Source organism: Mustelus asterias, chromosome 27 (assembly GCF_964213995.1).
Source record: "Mustelus asterias chromosome 27, sMusAst1.hap1.1, whole genome shotgun sequence".
Lineage (NCBI taxonomy): Eukaryota > Metazoa > Chordata > Chondrichthyes > Carcharhiniformes > Triakidae > Mustelus > Mustelus asterias.
In genome coordinates, this window is record NC_135827.1 from 29756807 (window position 1) to 29780628 (window position 23822).

At 42.7% G+C, this 23822-nt stretch overlaps 2 protein-coding genes and 1 long non-coding RNA gene across 6 annotated transcripts in view; 1 reads left to right on the forward strand and 2 right to left on the reverse strand.

Annotated features, from left to right (window-relative positions):
* On the reverse strand, nucleotides 1-6416 carry LOC144480035 (uncharacterized). Its single transcript, XR_013495603.1, has 3 exons — nucleotides 6286-6416; nucleotides 2389-2470; nucleotides 1-64 (listed from the first exon to the last, which is right to left on the reverse strand). It is a non-coding gene; the product is annotated as an uncharacterized LOC144480035 (long non-coding RNA).
* Nucleotides 6417-6980: 564 nt separating this feature from the next.
* Nucleotides 6981-22261, forward strand: pih1d2 (PIH1 domain containing 2). 2 transcript variants are annotated; one of them, XM_078198996.1, is made up of 5 exons: nucleotides 6981-7099; nucleotides 10671-10919; nucleotides 12094-12217; nucleotides 14509-15044; nucleotides 19024-22261. In XM_078198996.1, the coding sequence occupies exons 2-5, from the start codon at nucleotides 10737-10739 to the stop codon at nucleotides 19156-19158; spliced, it is 978 nt and encodes a 325-aa protein (XP_078055122.1). In that variant the 5' UTR covers nucleotides 6981-7099; nucleotides 10671-10736; the 3' UTR covers nucleotides 19159-22261. The 2 variants fall into 2 exon arrangements, with proteins under 2 accessions (XP_078055122.1, XP_078055123.1); XM_078198997.1 differs by lacking the exon at nucleotides 19024-22261 and adding an exon at nucleotides 18711-18832.
* Nucleotides 21410-23822, reverse strand: part of dlat (dihydrolipoamide S-acetyltransferase (E2 component of pyruvate dehydrogenase complex)) — a 34387-nt gene continuing 31974 nt past the window's right edge. For 2 of the 3 annotated variants that reach the window (XM_078198976.1, XM_078198977.1), the window contains exon 14: nucleotides 21975-23753. In XM_078198976.1, coding sequence (XP_078055102.1) covers nucleotides 23624-23753 — 130 coding nt within the window. In that variant the 3' untranslated portion in view covers nucleotides 21975-23623. Of the gene's footprint in view, nucleotides 23754-23822 lie in introns of all 3 variants that reach the window. The other variant, XR_013495586.1, reaches the window with a different exon arrangement.

Below are 23822 nucleotides of genomic sequence, written 5' to 3' on the forward strand. Positions count from 1 at the left end.
ATCTCATCTTGTTAGTTTGTTTCTCTTTTTCTCTAATTTTCCACATCTCTGACTCTTCTTGAATCTATAAAAAAAACATCAGAAGGAACGATTAAAAACCTGGAGTACTGCCCAGTTTATCAAAATGAGTCAGGTAGCTGGATGCAAGGCTGCAGGACAGAAATTCTCACATTTTAATTGGGTGCAGAGTTACTAAACCTTTTACTAGTGGGACAAAAAATGAGTCACATAGCCTTAGGGTGCAAGTGGGGAGGATGCGGGAAGGAACGAACTGCGTGGTGACTGTAAAACGTTGGCCGCTCAGTGAGGGAAAAAAAAAAATCACCATCATTTAATAATCGAGACCAACCTTTGGGTGCAACTTCTCTCACTGAAATTAATCAGTTTTAAGATACAACTGAATTAGCCTCTTCCAGTAACAGAATATTGCAGATGCTGGAAATTGGAAATAGAAACGGTAAATGCTGGAAATACTAAGTAGGTCAAGAGAAAAACAAAGTTCACGTTTCAAGTTGATGACCTTTCATCCTGTTTATATTCTAGCACTCCTTAACGCATGTCAATATTTTCAAACCATTGTTAATAAGTTGTCAAAACTTTTATTTCTCAATAATCGCAATGTCAGCAATGCATTCACTAACTCCAATGAAAACAATTAACTGTGTCAATACTCACTGACTGCTCCATTATATGAAATGCATTTTAAACCCCAACTTGAACCCGTGGAGCAGCACGGTGGCACAGTGGTTAGCACTGCTGCCTCACAGCGCCAGGGACCCAGGTCCAATTCCGTCCCCGAGTCACTGTCTGTGCGGAGTTTGCACGTTCTCTGCGTGGGCTTCCTCCGGGTGCTCTGGTTTCCACCCACTGTCCAAAAATGTGCAAGTTAGGTTGATTGGCCATGCTAAATTGCCCCTAGTGTCAGGGGATTAGCAGGGTAAATATATGGGGTTATGGGGATAGGGCCTGGATGGTATTGTTGTCAGTGTAGACTCGATGGGCCAAATGGCCTCCTTCTGCACTGTAGGGATTCTATGATTCTAGTAATTTCAATGTTATGGCAATATTCACTTCCACTCGGTTATTCTAATAATGCTGGCCAGCCTAACATATCTTCCACACTCTGCAAATGTCACCCAAAATTCTGTATGCAGGTATCTTAATTTGCACCAAAGTCCCATTCACCATTGCCCCTGCGCACACTACCTTACACTGACTTCCAGTTGGGCAATAGCTTGCCTTTAAAATTCTCATCCTTTTGTTTCAAATCCCTCCATGGTTCCCTATCTCTGCAACCTCCTCCAGCTCTCCAATCCTCTGAGATATCGGTGCTCCTCCAAGTCAGACCTGTTTCATATCACTGTTTTTAAACTCTCCAACACCAGCGATCATCCCTCCCATGCTGCCTAATCTCCCCAAGCTCTAAATTTCCCTCCCTAACCCTCTTCACCAGTCATCCTTCCAGACCTTTCTTAGGACCTATTTTTTGGTCACATGCCCAGATATCGCCTTATTTTGTTCAGGGTTAAGATTGGTTTTATAACGCTCGTGCCATGAGAAAATTTGCCCAGTTAAAGCGCTATATAAATGCAAGTTTTGTTGACAGCATGCAATATCCAAGTGAGGGCAAAAGGTTCTGAAGAGAATCCAATTAAAACATCTGGCATATTACACAATATCAACATGAACATCCATTGCAAAATTGATTTCAACTATTAGAAACATAGAGGAGACCATTCGGCCCTTCGAGTCTGCACCGCTATTCATTTTGATCATGGCTGATCATCAATTTCAATATCCTGATCCCCCCTTCCCCCCATATCCCTTGATCCCTTTAACCCCAAGAACTATATCTAATTTCTTCTTGAAATTCAGCACATTTAGTTATCTACTTCTTAGTACATTGTAAAACTGAATATGAGTTGTGAAACATCACAGTACACATTTTCCCTTTCTCTGTCTTAGGGCAATACGATGCCACAGTGGTCAGCGCTGCTGCCTCACAGCACCAGGGGCTCAGGTTCAATTCCCGGCTTGGGCCACTATCTGTGCGGAGTCTGCACGTTCTCCCCGTGTCTGCGTGGGTTTCCTCCGGGTGCTCCAATTTCCTCCCACAGTCCGAAAGACGTGCTGGTTAGGTGCATTGGCCATGCTAAATTCTCCCTCAGTGTACCTGAACAGGCGCCGGAGTGTGGCGACTAGGGGATTTTCACAGTAACTTCATTGCAGTGTTAACGTAAGCCTACTTGTGACACTAATAAATAAACTTAAACTGTCAGCACAGTACAAATTTCTTCAGCTGGGAGATGCCTTCAGTGTAAGAACTGTTACCCGGGAACAAGCTTAACTGCAGCTTTGAATTTACAAACTTAAGTGGCACAAATTTACCTTGTTGTGTGCATCTGTGTGGCGGATGACATTTCGCAGAAGAACTTTGCCCATGGGAATTCTAGCCATTGTGGTTGTTCTTCTAAATAAAGGAAGAAAAACAATTTCTGAATTGCAGCCCTTAAATTAATCTTTCAAATAAAGTGTCTTACCTCTAAGACACAGTAGCTGAGCCTCATAGGCCAGGAAATCCCCAATTTAGTAGTTGGTTTACGATCTGTTAACTTGTCTCAGGCCGAGTGGCAATAGAGGTACTACAATTATCTTTCCGCAATATTCATACTTCCTCACTTTTGAACTTTTTTTTTTGCCCATAAGCTAAATTGGCAAAGAAGAATCCTGCTCCAGCCACCGTTGCAATTGTCTGCAGGTTGAAAACAAGATCAGCCTTGGCTGTGATATTTTGCAGTCAAATATCTGTTTGCTGATCGTCACTGACTAGGATTGCACATCTAACAAAATGGCCGAGTGTCATGAACTCAGAAATAGTCAAAAGTCTGCACAGGAGAAAAACCGAGAAAAACGCATGCCCCAGTGCCACTGAAAATTCATGAAACATTTACCTGACATTTTAATAGAAACAGAGGCATAGAGTTTACACAGCCTCAATATTGGTTTTAATTGTTTATGCAACTCACATTTTTGTTGGACTCAACTGGGAGTGCTCAACATAAATTCTTCCCCCTTCCAGTCAGGCCAAGAAATGATTCAAAATGTTCAGTAAAAATAATCCTCACCCAGAGCATTTAACTAGTATTAAAAAAGGGAAAGTCACCATAACCTCAATGACCATAGGTGGAGAGTTAACCCAAGGATCACCACATCTTTGGTGAGGGGCAAAGTTGAGAAGTCATGAATAATCTCAGCCAATATGGGAACTGAACCCATGCTGTTGGCATTGCTCTTGCATCACAAACCATTAGTCCAGCCAACTGAGCTAACCGACTCCTCATAACTATTGATGTCATCTTCTTTTCCATTAACACCATGGGAACTTCTTGGGATGAACCTCTTTGAACTCAGAGGTCCTTGATTGCAGTAAACTATTTCTCTATTTGGATAGAAGTCAAGCAAACACAGGGTCACACTCTGAAGCAGCGATTACATTGCTGAAGGAGATATTTGCAACACATGGAATTCCAGACCTTGTAATCTCAGACAATGGACTGCAGTTTGCCAATTAATATTTTTAAAGGGTTCAGGGCATCATATGAATTTGCCCAAACCAACAGCTCACCAAGAAATGCTCGAGCCAATATGAAGCTGAAAGAGGAGTGCAGACAGTGAAAGTGTTGCCGAGGAAGAATGATGACGTCCAACTCGCACTTCTGAGCTATCGTTCAATTCCATTCCAAAATGGTTTTGCACCATGTGAAGTCTTCATGGGAAGATGACTGAGAACTCCTCTCCCACCCACACGCATATAAGCTGATGACTTAGCCAAGAAGCGGGAGAAAAAGAATGAGTATCATTCCTGATGTGAAACTCTGAAAAATGTCCACAAAGCACAGACCTCTGATCAGGAGAGCCGGTTTGGATCAGAGACCAAACTCGCTACGGGCAAGTGGTTGAACAAATACATCGACACTTATGGTTCATTCAAAAAGATAATGGTACGGTGAAATAGAACAGACAAGAACATGTTGCATACAGAAGCAACATCCAAAGCAGTTATCCACCCAACCAAACAGACCTATATTCATTGAGCAATCCAGTTGATAAGTTAATTTGAAAAGGAATTATCTGTCAATTCGCCGTCCCTGTCCAAAGTCTGAGAAATCGCAAGACTCAAATCCTCAGTCTCCTTCAAAGGAGCAGGGAACCTTTTTGACTACAAAACTGTCAAGCAGTTGTCAGGGTTGTGGAGGTGGTGGGGGGGGGGGGGGGGGGGGGAATGTAGTATTAAGGATTAATTCGAACTGTGTAATAAGCTATCACAGGGAATAATGCAATGTCTCGATCTTGCTCACCTGCCAAACCTCATGGCAAGGTGAAGCCACTGTAAGATGCCGCCCAAGAGAGTTAATGTTTTCTTACATCAGCAGACTCAGAATATTGTGTGTTAGCACAACAAGGCCAAGAATTTTATACTGGCCTGGCACAATTCCAGCCACTGCCCCAGTGTGGGTGATCTGCTAGTTCACCGACAGATTTCTGAATAAGGGGGAAATTGAGGGTTATGGCATGAATCATAGAATGGTTACATCAGATTTTTGCCAGCCATGCCGGCTCTCTGCAAAAGCAACTCACCTAGTCCCACATCATCCCCACCTTCTCTCCAGAGCTCTGCAAATGTTTTGCTCTTAGGATAATTGTCCTAATCTGCTTTGAAAGCCTCAATTGAATTTGTCTCTATTTCACACTCAGGCAGTCCAGTAGCAAAAACATATATGAAACATTAAAAAAATCTGAGGGTCTTGACAGGTTTGATGCTGGAAGCATTTTTACCTTTTGTGGGCAATCTAGAACCTGGAAGCTCATTTGAAAATAACGGGTCTTCCGCCCAGGATGGCAATGAGGAGGAATTTCTACTCAGAGTGGTTGTCTGCGAATTTCTCTTCCACAGATGGGGTTGTCAACCCTCCAGGAACTGAAGATCCATCTCCAGGACACTGCTGTGTGCAGTGCTGGAGAAAAATCATTGGGGCATATCACATATCGCGTTTTTGTCATTTTCTTTGAGCATTTCTCTTCATCAGATATAAAAATATTGAAAATGGGTTAACACAAAAAGACTGCTTGACATCCAATTGAGAGTTTTGGCTTGCCAACTGATGTAGGAAGTCAGGTCATCCATCGAAAGGAGGGACGTGTTGGCCAGCTAATAGCTGGGATGCAGGGACAAGTCATCTGATGAAACAGAAACAGCAAATGCTAGATAAACCCAACAGGTCTGGCAGTATCAGTGGGGATAGACAGACCTAATATTTTGGATCTAAACAATCCTTCTCATTGAATTATAGAAGTCATAGAAACCCTACAGTGCAGAAGGAGACCATTTGGCCCAAGTCTGCACCGTTCACAATCCCACCCCAGGCCTTAACCCCGTAACCCCACACATTTACCCTCTGACCTACACAGCCCACGACACTAAAGGAGCAATTTAGCACGGCCAATCAACCTAATCCGCAAATCTTTGGAGCGTGGGAGGAAACCAGAGCACCCGGAGGAAACCCACGCAGACACAGGGAGAATGTGCAAACTCTGCACAGACAATGACCCACGGCTAGAATCAAACCCAGGTCCCTGGAGCTGTGAGGCAGCAGTGCTAACCACTGTGTCACCGTGCCGTCCCAGAATGATGAAACCTCAATTTAATCAGTTAGCAAGCCCTGTGCACAGTGGAGGCGGAATCATTGCAAAGACTGAACCTGGACACAAATAAACTTTGAAAGAAAAAATCACGGCTGAGCTGAGCGTGGCTTTGATTTCCACTTTGCTACCTGGACAACCCACAAGACGTAGGAGCAGAAATTTAAGTATATTATTTTCACAAGTAAGGCTTACATTAACACGGCAGTGAAGTTACTGTGAAAATCCCCGAGTTGCCACACTCCGGCGCCTGCTCGGATTCACTGAGAGAGAATTTAGCACAGCCAATGCATCTAACCAACACGTCTTTTGGACTGTGGGAGGAAACCCATGCAAACATGGGGAAAACGTGCAGACTCCCCACAGACAGTGACCCGAGGCTGGAACTGAACCCGGGTCCCCCGGCGCTGTGAGGCAGCAGGGCTAATCACTGTGCCACCGTGGAGCAGCTTCAAGAAGGGCCGAATGATCCCGGTCCGGTCGCTGTTCAGGGCGAATCGCTGCCCTGAGGCTAAAGCCCCATTGGGGAGGGATTGGGAGGAGCAGCTTTAACCCTCCAGGAGGATGGGTGGGTTTTTTTGTTACCTGCCTCTCTCTCTGTCTGTCCCCCCCGCCCTGGGCAGACAGGCCCGGCCTGGCTCCCCGGGAGCCCCGGATCCACCGCCGCCCTCAGGCCGCTCGCATCGTCCGTCCTACCGACCCGGACCGGAAGTCGGTGTCATACTCACAACATTCCGGGTCCCCCTACCCGGAACCAAAAAACCCAGCATCACCAACACAGTCCCAGCCCATCCATCCCCACAATAATCACATCAATATTAATATTAATATCAATCAGAACAAAATAAACTCAATATTCCTGCTACATTTCCAAAAATGCTTCATTTCTAAAATTTATGCAAAAAAATAAGGTTAAAAGTTAGACTATTGGCTCACTGTTACTGTTCTACACATTTCTCTCTGTTCGACATTTGATAATTACCTGGATTAGATTAGATTAGAATGTTTGGATTTGATTTGATTTAATTTCCTGGATTAGTTATACCTAGATTTGATTAAATTGAATACATTGGCTGAATTCATTAACTGGGTATGATTACATTTAATAAAATTTCCTGGATTAATTCCCTCGAAAATTGATTAAATTTAATATAATTTCTGAGATTAATTCCCTGGATTTGATCAAATTTGATATAATTTGCTGGATTAATTGTCTGGAGTTTTGCTGTGTCTGACACGGGGAGGCAGTGTTTGAGGTGACACCATCCGGGTCGAAGGTCGGCTGTGGCTGTTGCCGGGGTAACCGGGAGAGCGCGGTGTCTCTGAGCGGCGGGTTTTATTTTAAACCATTGGGAAGTTCCAGAAGATTCCAGAGAAACCTCCTGCAGCCAAAAGAGTGGTAAGAATGAAGAGAACCCACCGCCACAAAGAGCGGTTGGGAGGGTCATTTTAAATGCGTGTTTAAAATGTATTTTATTAGTGTCACAAGTTGGGCTTACATTCCTGATGTGGAGATGCCGGGTGTTGGACTGGGGGTGGGCACAAGTCAGATGTCTCACCACACCAGGTTAAAGTCCAGCACGGGGTTTATCTGGAATCACGAGCTTTCGGAGCCTCAAGCTCCTTCATGGGGGGGGGGGTGCGACTCGCCCGATGAAAGAGCGGCGCTCCCGAAAGCTCGTGATTCCAGATAAACCCTGTTGGACTTTAACCTGGTGTGGTGAGACTTCTTACTGTACGTTAACGCCGCAGTGAAGTTAGTGCGAAAATCCCCTTGTCACCACACTCTGGTGCCTGTCCGGGTACACTGTAAGAAGTCTCACAACACCAGGTTAAAGTCCAACAGGTTTGTTTGGTAGCAAATACCATAAGCTTTCGGAGCACTGCTCCTTCGTCAGATGGACATTTCCACTCCATCTGACGAAGGAGCAGCGCTCCGAAAGCTTATGGTATTTGCTACCAAATAAACCTGTTGGACTTTAACCTGGTGTTGTGAGACTTCTTACTGTGTTCACCCCAGTCCAACGCCGGCATCTCCACATCACGGGTACACTGTGCCACCCTTGGAAGATTAGAATTAGATTAGAGGTGGCACACGGTGACACAATGGTTAGCACTGCGGCTTTACAGCTCCAGGTTGAATTCCAGCTTCGGGCCACCATCTGTGTGGAGTTTGCATGTTCTCCCTGTGTCTATGTGGGTTTCCTCCGGGTGCTCCAGTTTCCTCCCACACTCTAAAGATGTGCGGGTTAAGTTGATTGGCCATATTAAATTGCACCCAAAGAGTGGCAAGAATGGAGAACCCATTGCCACAAGGAGTGGTTGACAGGGTGACTTTATATTTGTTTAAAGTTTATTTATTTGCGTCGCAAGTACACTTGCATTAACACTGCAATTAAGTTACTGTCTAAACTCCCCAGTCGCCACACTCCGGCACCTGTTCGGGTACACTGAGGAAGAATTTAGCATAGCCTAACCAGCATGTCTTTCGGACTGTGGGAGGAAACCGGAGCACCCGGAGGAAACCCACACAGACTCGGGGAGGAGATGCAGACTCCGTGAGACGATGACCCAAGCTGAGAATTGAGCCTGGATCCTTGGCACTGACAGGCAGCAGTGCTAACCACTGTGCCGCCCTTGGAGGATTAGAATTAGATTAGGGATGGTACAGTGCTTAGCAGTACTGTCTCACTGCGCCAGGGATTCAGGTGACTGTCTGTGTGCATGTTCTCCCCGTGTCTGTGTAGGTTTCTTCCGAGTGCTCCGGTTTCCTTCCACACTCCGAAGATGTGCTGGTTAGATGGATTTGTTATGCTAAATTGCCCCTTTAATATCAAGAGGATTTGTAGGGTAAATCCCTGGGAATACGAGAATAGGGCCTGGGTGGGATTGTTACCAGTGTAGGCTTGATGGGATGAAAAGCCTCCTTCTGCAATGTAGGGATTGTACGATCAGGTCACAACTCGGCCTTCCTATGTCCTATCACACATTAAGCTGATTTTTCTCTTCACCCTATCAGTAGCTGCAACACTATATTCTGCACCCTATCCTTTCCTTCTCCCCATTTACTCTATGAATGGTATGTTTTGTCTGTAACAGATTGCAAGAAACGTTTTTCATTGTATCCCAATACATTTGCCAATAATAAATCAATTCTCTGCTCCAACGAGAACAACCCAAGCCTACCTAACCTCTCTTCATAATTGAATGTTCCATTCCAGGCAGCATCCTGGTGAATCACCCCCCTCCAATCACATCCTAGAATAACTTCTACCTCCTGGTTCATAGAATCCCTACAGTGCAGAAGGAGGCCATTTAGCCCATCGAGCCTGCTTTGACAACAATCCCACCCAGACCCTATCCCCGTAACCCTTCGTATTTACCCTTCTGGTCCCCTAAGGATCTGCACAATGGTACAAAGAGCCATTTAGAATGTCTAAAAACTTAGTGAGACAACACTTAAGTTATATAAAGTATTGTTCATAAGAACATAAGAAATAGGAGCAGGAGTAGGCCATCTAGCCCCTCGAGCCTGCCCCGCCATTCAATAAGATCATGGCTGATCTGATAGTGGGTTCAGTTCCACTTACCCGCCTGATCCCCATAACCCTTAATTCCCTTACCGATCAGGAATCCATCCATCCGCGCTTTAAACATATTCAGCGAGGTAGCCTCCACCACCTCAGTGGGCAGAGAATTCCAGAGATTCACCACCCTCTGGGAGAAGAAGTTCCTCCTCAACTCTGTCTTAAACCGACCCCCCTTTATTTTGAGGCTGTGTCCTCTAGTTTTAACTTCCTTACTAAGTGGAAAGAATCTCTCCGCCTCCACCCTATCCAGCCCCCGCATTATCTTATAAGTCTCCATAAGATCCCCCCTCATCCTTCTAAACTCCAACGAGTACAAACCCAATCTCCTCAGCCTCTCCTCATAATCCAAACCCCTCATCTCCGGTATCAACCTGGTGAACCTTCTCTGCACTCCCTCCAATGCCAATATATCCTTCCTCATATAAGGGGACCAATACTGCACACAGTATTCCAGCTGCGGCCTCACCAATGCCCTGTACAGGTGCATCAAGACATCCCTGCTTTTATATTCTATCCCCCTCGCGATATAGGCCAACATCCCATTTGCCTTCTTGATCACCTGTTGTACCTGCAGACTGGGCTTTTGCGTCTCATGCACAAGGACCCCCAGGTCCCTCTGCACGGTAGCATGTTTTAATTTGTTTCCATTGAGATAGTAATCCCATTTGTTATTATTTCCTCCAAAGTGTATAACCTCGCATTTCTCAACGTTATACTCCATTTGCCATATCCTCGCCCACTCACTCAGCCTGTCCAAATCTCTCTGCAGATCTTCTCCGTCCTCCACACGATTCACTTTTCCACTTATCTTTGTGTCGTCTGCAAACTTCGTTACCCTACACTCCGTCCCCTCCTCCAGATCATCTATATAAATGGTAAACAGTTGCGGCCCGAGTACCGATCCCTGCGGCACGCCACTAGTTACCTTCCTCCAACCGGAAAAACACCCATTTATTCCGACTCTTTGCTTCCTGTCGGATAGCCAGTCCCCAATCCACTTTAACACACTACCCCCAACTCCGTGTGCCCTAATCTTCTTCAGCAGCCTTTTATGGGGCACCTTATCAAACGCCTTTTGGAAATCCAAAAACACCGCATCCACCGGTTCTCCTCCATCAACCGCCCTGTTCAGTGGTATAGTTTACAACAAATGTGAGTCAGGCCAGTAGGAAACCATTTGAAATAATCTGGTGCTGGAATAGTGACGTCAAAAATATTAGAGAAATTCAGGATGGATGCTAGGCTGAGTGCCTTGAGTACTTGTGGGAACAGCTTCAGTGAGCCTTTTACATCCTTGACCTGTTCTTATTTATGCTGTAAATTCACCTAAGCCTGCTTTCTGATGGAAACACCATCTATAACCACATCCTTTTCTAATAGGTTACAGAGCAGCCCCGCTGTCCACAGCTCTGTTAAAGACTTTAACTGTCAGAGTTCAAGGCATCAATGGCAACGAAACATTGCGAAAAGGACATGTTGCAGCAGGTAAACCAGCTGTGGAGTCTGCTGGATGATATGTCTGAAAACAGCCCCGAAGCATATCAAAGATTCATCCGGCATCACCTTGAAGAAGGAATGAAGCAATTCAGTCCACCAGAGCCTCACACCTGCTTTCAGACAAGAATATTGGTAAGGTATCTGTTAGTCTGAGTGCCTGATGTTTATTATTATTGCATGGGATTCATTAACTCTTATTTATCTCTTTAAATGTCTAGATTGTAATACAAATTGTTCTTTTCAATTAACTAAACGGGGTAAGGAATTCCTGTGGAATTCATTACCACAGGAAGTAGTTGATGCCAAAACATTGAATGTATTCAAGAGGCAGCGAGATATAGCACTTGGGGCGAAAGGGATCAAAGGTTATGGGAGAAAAAGCAGGATTAGGCTATTGAGTTGGATGATCAGCCATGATCTTAATGAATGGTGGAGCAGGCTCAAATGGCCTCCTCCTGCTCCTATCTTCTTTGTTTCAATGAAATATAGTATGGCAAATTTATTTGCTAAGATTTTGCCACCTGCAAAATAACAGAATATGTATGTACCCAGAATGTGACACTTATCAATATTAATAGAATATCGCAGATTTGAAAATATTGCAGTTTATACACCATTGCTTTAAGTTTAAAAAGTTATGTTTATATAGCATCTTATCCCACCCTCAGGACTGTCCTGAAGTATTTTTCAACCAAAGTGGGGTCATTGTTGACAAAACACAACAGCAGATTTGTACACCGCAAAATTTCACACACGAATGAATGAATGGCTAGAAAAGCTGTTTATTAACAGTGTGGGTTGGGAGATGAAATTTGGTCAGGACACAGGTACATTTTCTGTTCCTTTCAAATAATACCAGTAGACCTTTGTCCTGTTTGCAAAATCCAGCTTGGGCTTGGAGGTAGAACAAGACAAATAAGAGTCGAGAACTTAGGATGTTTGACTCATTCATAGAAACCTAGAAACTAGATGCGGGAGTGGCCATTCAGCCCTTCAACCCTGCCCCGCCATTCATTTTGATCATCGATTTCAATATCCTGATCCCTCCTTCCCCCCCCACCCCCCCCCAAGTATCTTGATCCCTTTAGTCCCAAGAGCTATATCTAATTTCTTCTTGAAATCAGACAAATAGCTTATACCAAGATGTTTCTCTAAAAGATTTGTACAATACAAAGACTTTGAAACTTAATTTTGAAAAACAAATTGTACTCAGTTTTTTGCAAATTTGCACTATCTCTGCAAAAGGCCTTTCCTTTGCAAGCTCCCACATTTGTCAATGAGCAATCACTCAATGTTTCTCTCCTAGGAACTCAGTGAGAAGTTGCTGTACGTAAACCTTTGCACCTGGAGTATGGTCTCTTCTCCAAAGTCTGACTCAGACCCTGTCCCTCTTGCTGGAGGAAAGTTGGAGGAAAATGTAGAGGGCACAGGTAGGTGGTTGAGAAAGATTCCTTCTTCTATGAACATTAATATGTGGCATTTTTACATCACAATGATTTGATTTATTGTCACATGTATTAGTATACAGTGAAAAATATTGTTTCTTGCGCTATACAAAGCATACCGTTCATAGGGAAGGAAAGGAGAAAGTGCAGAAAGTAGTGATACAGTCATAACTAGGGTGCAGAGAAAGATCAACTTAATACGAGGTAGGCCCATTCAAAAGTCTGATCGCAGCAGGGAAGAAGCTGTTCTTGAGTTGGTTATGTGATCTCAGACTTTTTGTATCTTTTGCCCAACGGAAGAAGCTGGAAGAGAGTATGTCTGGGATCCTTGATTATGCTGGCTGCTTTTCCGAGGCAGCGGGAAGTGTAGACAGTGTCAATGGATGGGAGGCTGGTTTGTGTGATGGATTGGCTACATTCATGGCCCTTTGTAGTTTCTTGCGCTCTTGGACTGAGCAGGAGCCATACCAAGCTGTGAACTAACCGGAAAGAATGCTTTCTATGGTGCATCTGGAGAAGTTGGTGAGCTGTGTTGGACATACTGAATTTCCTTAGTTTCCTGAGAAAGTAGAGGCGTTCGTGGGCTTTCTTAAATATAGCGTCTGCGTGGAGGGACCAGGACAGGTTTTTGGTGGTCTGGACACCTAAAAGCCTGAAGCCCTGATATAGACAGGGGCATGCCCTCCACTACACTTCCTGAAGTCAATAATTATCTCCTTTGTTTTGTTGACATTGAGGGAGAGATTATTGTTGTCGCACCAGTTCACCAGATTCTCTATCTTTCCTGTGCTCTATCTCATCATTGTTTGAGATGCATTTCACTGAAGGTCGGGGTTTCACAGCAGCAGCTAATCATGTTCTCACCTGCCATTCAGAGGTGTTCTTTCCGGATAAGATCATTCGATAGACACCAGGATAGAGAACCTCTGTTAACCAATGGATACTGGACTGAACCTTAGAAATCCCACCACCTCCCTGCTCGAGTTTAAGCAAAGTCTGCACAGGACAGGAATAATTGGTCCATTGAGTCATTGGAAAAGTGAACTTTGAGCTTTAAAGGAAGGTTACTTTGCAGATGAGTTCTCAGCCACCAAAAATATTACTTTAGTAAGTTGAACCCAAATTCCCAGCAGAGTTCAGCAGGCTGTGTTACCACAAATGCTGCCTTTTTAAAAAGGATTTTAACAAACTGGTTTCGTTCTTCTTCTTCCACCAGCAGGAATATCTGTTCCAGTTTTTTTTTTACATCATTATCTGATGTACCAGTATCACAGAACGAGGAGGAACTCAGCCTTCTGGTTTGCATCGGAGTCAGGGACCCTTGGAAGAGGGAAGAATAATAAATTGCTGGAGCAATTATCAGACATTTTTTCGAGTCACATTCAGAGCCTATAGTATAGCACCCCATTTCCTCTTGTAAGTTATTAGCAGATCTGGGGGTGGAGTGCAGGGGCTTGGACTGCAGTCCCCCAAAATATCCAGCCCCAGGACTCAAACACAATACTTAGCTGGATAAATCCTGTGAAATACTGAAGATGTGAGTTTTGTTAGATGGGCTGTCCCTTGACGCAATGTTAAACTGGGGCCCTGTTGTTTGTTCTGCCACTTCAGATGTACATTACAGACTCAACAATACTCAATTAAAATAATTCTTCCCGGCCAATATCGATCCTTCAACCCCCACTGTTAGAGTTGCTGTTTGTGGAATCTTGTGGCTAGGAAAATAACTGCCATGTTTATCTACCTCACAGCACATTTCAAGTAATACATTGTGTTTGGATGTTTCTAGGAGATACAATAAGATGCAATGGTGTCATCTTTTCCTCTTATGCTAGTTCACTTCTTAGCAGCTACTTATAAAGCAGTATTCTCAACAGCCAAGGATTCGTACATGCCTTATTTTTTTAAAGTTTATTAGTCACAAGTAAGGCTTACATTAACACTGCAATGAAGTTACTGTGAAATTACCCTGTTTGGGTCACTGCACCTAACCAGCACATCTTTTGGACTGTGGGAGGAAACCGGAGCAAACCCATGCAGACACGGGGAAAACGTGCAGACTCCACACAGACAGTGACCCAAGCCGGGAATCGAACCTGGGTCCCTGTGAGGTATCAGTGCTAACCACTGTGCCACCATGCCGCCCACATGCCTATAGCCTGGGGATGATATGCTCAGACCATGCCACAGGAATTGCATTTCTCAATCTTGGTATGAAGGAGGGGGGAGAAAATTATTGACTGTTTATTTCGTGATTTAAACCTTTTTTTCTGCAGAGATTTATTCAGTCACTGATGTTGCGTACAACCCAGAGGTCCTTAAGAAAGGAAATGAAGACCCGATGGAAAGGGATCAATTGGTCCGTCTAGCTATGAAATATATTGAAGAGCAGCACTCCTTACACCTGTCGCACTCTTACACCCTGCTGAAATACAAACTAAAGGGAAGTAAAAAACAGATGAAGCAACGACTGACTGGAAATGCTGGCCCTGCGCAAACTGCCAAGGAGATGACAGCAGGAGAAAGTGACGCTTCATTGCTTCAACAGCTAACGAGTCTCAAATCAGCAGACAAGGAAAAAGAAGAAAATGACCCCCCAATTCGGTTGCCAAGTGACATCAGACATCCGAAGAAGCCAGGACTCATTGAGGAGATGTCAAGTACGGAATTTGACAGTGGAAACAAAGTAAAGACTCCAAAATACCAATTGTCGTTCATTAAAGATGAAAATGAAAAGGCAAAAATAATTCAACTTAAGGTCGAGCTGCCCGGAGTATCCTCTGTCACAGAATGTAATCTCAGTGTTTCGAAGGTATGTGCTGGATGTAGAGCTGGTCTAATATAACATACGCTGATAGAACATAAGAACTAGGAGTAGGCCATCTGGCCCCTCGAGCCTGCTCCGCCATTCAATAAGATCATAGCTGATCTTTTCGCGGACTCAGCACCACTTACCCACTCGCTCACCATAACCTTTAATTCCTTTACTGTTCAAAGATTTATCTATCCTTGCCTTAAAAACATTCAATGAGGTAGCCTCAACTGCTTCACTGGGCAGGGAATTCCACAGATTCACAACCCTTTGTGTGAAGAAGTTCCTCCTCAACTCAGTCCTTAAGACTTATCTAGACAGCTATATGAACGGAGTGGGAATGGAGGGATACAAAAGAGTGATCTAGTTTGGACCAGGGAGCGGCGCGGGCTAATTGTTCCTGGTTTCTCGTTTCAAGGCTTCATTCTACGATCATCTTGCTGGTGCCAGTACAGAGTGATACTGCGGATAGTTGGGAACCTGTCTCGGGGGCAGGGGATTCATATGGTGTTCGTGGAAGTGGAAATGACTAGGGTTGGGAAGCATTTTCCGATCGGGGCCATTGTGATCTCCTGGACTCGTTTCGATCGCCTCAGGGGGTCGGAGAGGAATTTCCCAGATTTTTTTTTCCCCATATTGGCCCTGGGGTTTTTCACTCTGGGTTTTCGCCTCTCCCTGGAGATCACATGGTCTGGAATGGGGGGGTGGGGGTAAGTTAATAGGTTGTAATGAACAAAGCATCGTAGCTGTGAGGGACAGCTCGGTGGATAGGATATTGGTATGTAGATAGGCTGGAAAATTGGGTGGGGATCCTGGATTCAGGATTCAATCCTGGACTGGGGAGCGGCGCGGGCTTGGAGGGCCGAAGGGCCTGTTCCTGTGCTGTATTGTTCTTTGTAAATCGGTTTCCCCTTATTTTGAGGCTATGCCCCCTAGTTCTAGTTTCACCCACCAGTGGGAACAACTTCCCTGCTTCTATCTTATCAATTCCCTTCATAATCTTATATGTTTCTATAAGATCTCCCCTCATTCTTCTGAATTCCAATGAGTATAACCCCAGTCTACTCAGTCTTTCTCAACTCCAGAATCAACCTAGTGAATCTCCTCTGCACCCCCTCCAGTGCCAGTATATCGTTTAAGTAAGGAGACCAAAACTGTACACAGTACTCCAGGTGTGGCCTCACCAGCACCTTATACAGCTGCAACATAATCTCGCTATTTTTTAACTCCATCCCTCTAGCAATAAAGGACAAAATTCCATTTGCCTTCTTAATTACCTGCTGCACCTGCAAACCAACTCCTTGAGATTTCTGCACAAGGACACCCAGGTTCCTCTGCACAGCAGCATGCTGCAATTTTTTACCATTTAAATAATAGTCCATTTTGCTGTTATTCCTACCAAAATGGATGACCTCACATTTACCAACATTGTACTCCATCTGCCAGACCCTTGCCCACTCACTTAGACCATCTATATCCCTTTGCAGACTTTGTGTCCTCTGCACACTTTGCTCTGCCACCCATCTTAGTGTCATCTGCGAATTTTGACACACTACACTTGGTCCCCAACTCCAAATCATCTATATAAATTGTAAACAATTGTGGTCCCAACACTGATCCTTGAGGCACACCATTAGTCACTGATCGCCAACCAGAAAAACACCCATTTACCCCCACTCTTCTATCCATGCTAATACATTACCCGTAACACTGTGCGCCTTTATCTTATGTAGCAGTCTTTGGTGCGGCACCTTGTCAAATACCTTCTGGAAATTCAGATACACCACATCCACAAGTTCCCCATTGTCCACTGCACATGTACTGTTCTCAAAAGAATTCCACCAAATTAGTCAAATATGACCTTCCCTTCATGAATCCATGCTGGGACAATTTATATCCAGATGTCTCGCTATTTCTTCCTTGATGATAGATGCAAGCATTTTTCCTACTACAGAAGTTAAGCTAACCGGCCTATAGTTACCCGCCTTTTGTCTACCTCCTTTTTTAAACAGCGGCGTCACATTTGCTGTTTTCCAATCTGCGGGAACCACCCCAGAGTCCAGCAAATTTTGGTCCAGTGAATTGAGGTCCATGTTTAACAGTACCTTGTAAGTTACTGATATTAGGACTCTTAATTCATAAAATTCCATTTCTCATTCATACACAAGACTGAAACAACATGTGGAAGAGAAAGCAATGTGTTTCCCTGGTGGCCTAGCTAATATTTCTCTCCATTGTGATAGAAACAGATTAACTGATCATGACTGCCATATCTGCCTACGTACTAATTATGTTAACACTTTAAAAGAAAGTAATTCAGTGCATTAAATATTCTAGTGACTCGTTAAGGTACTATATAAATAGATGGGTTTTCTTCCTGCTTGCGAAAGGGGAGTGGTGGCACAGAAATTTCAATGGACTACATGATTTAACAGCGTTTGGCAGGAAACAGGTTTATTCCAGGTTCCTCATCCAAAGCACGTGGCTGAGTAGAGGGCTGGAAAACTAGATTAAGCAGCCGCGAGCCTGTGTGGTGCCATGGACTAGATCCTGAAGCTTCACTTCTGAGACCTGGGTTCAAATCCAGATCGAACTGCTGGAATTAAATTCATCTGGTTGGAAGTTTCTAATTTAAACTGAGGTTAGACAGTCTCAGTTCAGCCTAATAACACCCCTAATCTTTTAACTTTTTGGTGAAATTGCTAAGATGTTGTATGTTATTAGTTGCCCTTTTAGGCTGAAATATGGTTGGATTGGCAGACAAATTGGATCTATTAAATCAATGTGCACAGCGCAAACATAACCCACTAATGATCTCAATCAGAACCGATTGGCTGTTGTGGGAAATGAAAAATCTGTCACAGGGATAACCTTGAACTTGGGACTGGGACAGTGCACAGACCTTTATTCCGAATACAACATACAATCAGTGGTTTCTTACTCTGCTCGATGCTGACACCAGAATGAAAAATGTTCAGTTTCCTAGCACTAGTGTTACTCACATAATGAGCACAAAGCATAAGCTGCTCTTAGCTTGTCTGTAAATACCCAGTGGCTGATACACATAGAATCCTTACAGTGCAGGAGGCCGCCATTTGGTCCATCAAGCATACACTGACAACAATCCCATCTAGACCATATCCCCATAACCCAATACATTTAGCCTACTAATCCCCCTGACTCTAATGGGTAATTTAACATAGCCAATCAACCTAATGTGCACATTTTGGGACGAGGAAACCAGAGTACTTGGAGGAAACTCATGCAGACACGGGGAGAACGTGCAGACTCCATACAGTCGCCCAAGGCTGGGAATTGAACCTGGGTCCATGGAAGTGTGAGGCAGCTGTGCCACCAGCACTGGGAGCAAGTGTGTGGCCTCTGTGCACAATACGGAAGATTACAAGAGGGAGAATAATTTTTGTTTATAATTTTATATTTGACTCATCAATTCAGAGTTTAGTACAAGCTGCAAAATATTGGGAGGATAATGAAGGGTATTTTTTAGACTTGGAACTTGTTTGAAAGACCCCAAATCCCTATTTTCCTGTTGTTCTTTGTAGATTAACTTCTCATTCAATATTTCCAAACTATGTCACTTTGCTGCTTATCCTTTAATTGGATTAGCCAATGATCTGACTAATCCAATTAAAATGTATTTTTAAGACGGAGAGAGAGCTTTTGATGTTTTTCACCGATGATTAATGTGCTGTAAGCTGTCTGCAATGGGGAACGCTCTGTGAAAGCAATGGACTTGAAGCAATAAATGGCCTTTTCCCACTCCATACGGAGCTCAAGATCCGAGTAAAAGGTACAGCAACTGACTTTTGTCTCCAAGGAGAAAACTGCCTACTATATTTCCATGCACTTAATCCATTAAAAAAAAACGAATGGAATCTGATTTATACAAAATTATGTATTGTTTTGTGAAAAGGTAATGAAGATTTTGATGATGTCTGTATGTTTGGCTCCAAAACAGGATGACCTAGTTGTTGATGTCCCTGAGAAGTACAGGCTGCAGCTTGATCTACCTGAAACTATCAGTGAAGACAATGTCACAGCAAGGTTCAACAAAAAGACTCAAATCTTGTCTGTGGGAATGCCTATCAAGTAATTGTATTGCATCTCCCTCCAATTGAAGTTTATGCATTTTACATTAATAAATCACAGGACAACACTACATCGAAGCAGGTCGCTGAGGCTGCCTTTTCAAAATTTGTGAAAATAGAAACGAAGGTCCAAATATTTTGTAATGAGAATAGCATTCTAATTATAGTGTATAATATATAGGACCAGTCCATACCAGGATTTATGCTGCAGCCAAGCTTTCTTCAATCTTTTCTCCTGTCAGAAAAACCTTCTGTTCTCTGCTCCCTTGTGTTTACCTATTTTTTCCTTAAACTGATCTTTGCTTTTCACCTCAACTAGTCTCTCATCAGTAAAGTTCCTTCTGAATTCTCTATTTAATTTTTTTGGTGACTATCTAATATTGATAGCCTGCAGTTTTACTCTTCCGCACAAATTGAAAACCCGTCTCTCTACCTACGCTGTATAAACCCTTCACAATTTTAAAAGATCTGTAAATCTTTTGCCAGTGCCATTATATCCTTTAATACGATGACCATAACAGTATGCAGTACTCCCAAGCGTGGTCTAACAAAGATTCAGTACAAGTTTATCCTAATTCCTCTACTTTTCAATTCATTGTACATGCAACTTAGCCTCAAATATGAACTTATAATTCTTGAAGTTAAATGTAAATTTGAAAACCAAATGATCAAGTTTGAGGATATGCCTAACTAAATCCTATAGTAGGCTTTAAAAAAAACACACATTTCAGGCCTCGAGTGCCCCTGACATTCGTTCATGAAGACAGTTGTATCTGTTTGTCTGTAATAAAAACAAAGTACTGAAAATACTCAACAGATTTGGCAATAGCTGCACAGAGAGAAACGGAGTTAATGTTGAGTCAAATGACTCTTGCATAAAGTAAAGTTTATTTATTAGTCACAAGTAATGAAGTTACTGTGAAATTCCCCTAGTCGCCACAATCCAGCACCTGTTCGGGTCAATGCACATAACCAGCACGTCTTTCAGACTGTGGGAGGAAACCCATGCAGACAAAGGGAGAACGTGCAAACTCCACACAGTGACCCAAGCCAGGAATCGAACCCAGGTCCCCGGCACTGTGAAACAGCAGTGCTAACCACTGTGCTACAACATAACTAGGAACAGGAGTGGGCAATTCAGCCCCTCGAGCCTGCTCTTCCATTCAATGCAATCAGGGCTGATCTCATCTCGGCCTCAACTCTACTTTCCTGCCTGTTCTCCATAACCATTCAACCCATTAAAAATATGTCTATCTCCTCAAATTTACTCAATGCCCCAGCATCCACCACGCTCTGGTAGTGAACTCCACAGATTCACAACCCTTTGAGAGAAGTAATTTCTCATCTCCGTTTTAAATCTGCCATCCCTTAGCCGAAAACAATGTCCTCTCATTCTAGATTGCCCCACAAGAGGAAACATCCGCTGTCTTCTTCAGAAATCCAGCATCTGCTATATTTTGTTTTTATGATGGTACACATATCCATCTGGTATGATTCATCTTTTGATGTGGAAAAGTAACGGGAAACATGCCGCAAGAGGAGTGCTGGATGCAAACCTAGAATTCACCTCCCTAGTATAGCAGTTTTACAATTCGAACACTACTTTATTGATCCACTTCAAAACCCAATATGATTAGACAAACATCATTAGGCTGTATAATGAGACTGCTGCTGTCCCGTCATTCCTTGTCACTAAGCCAATCTGTCCCAGACCTTTATTGTTGGCATTGAAATAAAGCATGCTGTAAACAAGGTAATGCTCCCTGCTAGTCAGCAGGTGCCAGAGCATCATGAATGACTAAGAACAAGAACTCTGCTGGGAATAGGAAAGAAAATTGGCATAAATCTACCATGCACCCTGTGTAATTTTGGATCAGTACTCACAAGCACTAAGGAAACGTTAGCAAAGCAACAGATAAAACAAGTAGTCTGCACTGGTTCCATCCTGTTCTGAATAGTAGTCCTTAGGACCCAGAGTGGCAGAAACATTATGTACATTTTTCACTCCATGCATAATATAAACATACACAAATTTTAAGTATTTGTTCTATTATTTTATTTGAATCTGGTTTTTAAATATAAATTTCCCAAGATGTTGCCACTACAAACAGAGTTGCTAGAATGGGAGGTTGTGGCTTGAAGTAACAATACATATATAACACATTTTACCGTAAGCTTAGACATACTTTCCCATCGATTTGTGCGTTTTGTTTCCTCACCCCGCAAAGAAAATTCCAGGACTTTTTCTTGTTTTAAAAAAAAAAATAGGTTTAATGCTAAATTTATTTGTGGTGCTTCGACCAAAACAAAATGTTCAGATTTTACTTTTTTTTAAAAATATAAATATAGTCAGATCAATGTGTGCAGCATCACAACTTTCACGTTAGCAATGTTGAGCTACAACCAACTGGAAGACCTGGTGTTGCTCAGACCCACTGGCAATCCAAAAGAACATAACCGCAAACAGAAAGAAATACTCAATTCTAAATGAACATCCGACAGAGAAAATGTGTCTCTTTCTTTAAGTCCCATTTCATATGCAATGTTTTAAGTACATCTATTAGCGGATTGGAAAAGAACTTGTCCGGCAACAATCACAATAGCAAGCTAAGTTATACAAATTGTGAAAACTCTACTTAATAATCAAGCATTATTATGCACCCTGGTAGAAATACAGAATGTCAAGGTAATCTGATTTGAGAATCAAGTTGATCCAGTTCAACCAACCAGTATCCATGATGTTGGAAGTACAATATTTCTTTCTGCAGCACACATTGGATTCAGGGATCGATCACACCATAGTGAACAGCACACACAAATATACTTTAAAAAGTATTAATTTAATGAAGAATATGGCATTTTATTGTTGACACCAACTGACATATCAATGTGAAATGTGGTACAGATCTTTACATTTAAATTTAGTTTCAAGTGCTGATTTTATTCTCTCCCCCCCCCCATTCCTATTTGTTAACTTGTTGTTTACTTGTATTAAATAATAAGGCATAAAGAATAATATCTGGAGTGGTGAGAATGATCTTTTAGGCAGTAAACAAAACAATTAGAATGCACTGCACCAAGCATGTGAATTAAAGGCTGTATAAAATATATTTGGGCTCATATTCTTTGATTCTTAAACTTTTATTTTTTGTTACGTGTCAATCCCATTCTAAAGAAAATGTGTGACCCATACAAAATGACAGCAAAGACAGAGACTTGACCAAAGTCAGGACAAAGACAATCATTATCCTTTACTTCCAATTTACTTCAGTGTTACCTGTTCTCTAGCATCTGGCTGCATGCTAAACAAAGCACGTGTAAACTGAAATAAAGCAGCTACTGATTCCAGTGATGGCATCATAAAAGGACTGAAAGTTGATTGCATACATGAATCTCTGACCTCTTTTTAGGCTGAAAGTTGATTGCATACATGAATCTCAGGTCTGCAAAAAGATAAACACTTCAAAATTTAATTTCACTTAGCCAATCTTGAATGGGGTTCCAAACACATCAGAGACCACAGACTTGTAAACTAAGCTGGTTAAAGCCCAGATGCACATGAAAGACCAGCTCTGAAGTTTTATAAACTGTCAGAACGTAATACTAACTCATCTGTTGACAGCAAGGAAATAATATATTACTTGCTATGTGGCACATGAGCAACATAAAACACCTTGAAAATGCTTTATTTGCTCCCAAATTTAAATATAGTAATTTACACTGGGAAAGGGCTGAAAAAAATACACTAGTTTACAATCTGGGGAAAACCTATTTTAAACAATTGATTATCTGATGTGCAAGCATGGGAAAGCTGTCATTCTTGTCCAATTAATGAGTACCAAGGTACAACACTGAAATCAATACGCATTTATATCACTCGTCTTTATAATCCTTCCAAGCCTCTGTAAAACAGTTCGAGTTTAATAACAATATTGGACCAGAAGGTATGCAATTAATCTAGTGCTTTATCACTTTGATTTTAATTCAGCTAATTAAGAGAAATATATAAAACATACCCCAGTGAGGAGTAACCCAGCTCTCATGCCAGCAATTTCATACCATAAAGAAAGCATTTAAAATAGAGAAATTTTTTCCTGTTGACTTTGAATTTTAAACAGAAAAATATACTCCCTTAGGTTTAAAACAGTTCTCGGTTTATTTTGCACTGCGTACTAGAATACAGCATCTGAACAAGGAGATCGTGTGGGTTAATGATCAATTATGAATTCAGTTAGACCACCATTTGTTGCTAAGGTTGGACTGGAATTAGCAACCAGCATGAGGTTTTTCCTCTACTGTGGATGCCAGCTCAACTGCACACCTTCTCTTCACTACTGTACAAATACTTCAACCGTACATGGGTAATGGGAATACAAGAATTTCATGCAGATACTGGCATTTATAAACAAAACCACCTTGGGGGGAGTGGTGGGGGAGGACTTGACACACTTAGACATTGGTTCCTGAGATTTATAACAGCATGTTCGATGGCCTTTCGAGGAACTTCTTGAACTCAGCTAGCCACTGGGCACCGACTGCTCCATCCACAACACGGTGATCACAGCTCAGCGTTACTGCCATCATATTGGAAACATCGTATCTGCAAGGATACGACACGGTACTGGTGAGATTTTAAATTACACGCTTCCTTCAACATACTGAACATTGG

Coding starts and splice junctions, on each gene's coding strand:
- pih1d2 (XM_078198996.1), top strand. CDS start 10,737: ATGGCAACGAAACATTGCGAAAAGGACATGTTGCAGCAGGTAAACCAG. Junction 12,218..14,508: donor GGAAAATGTAGAGGGCACAG/GTAGGTGGTTGA, acceptor TTTTTTCTGCAG/AGATTTATTCAGTCACTGAT. Junction 15,045..19,023: donor GTAATCTCAGTGTTTCGAAG/GTATGTGCTGGA, acceptor GCTCCAAAACAG/GATGACCTAGTTGTTGATGT.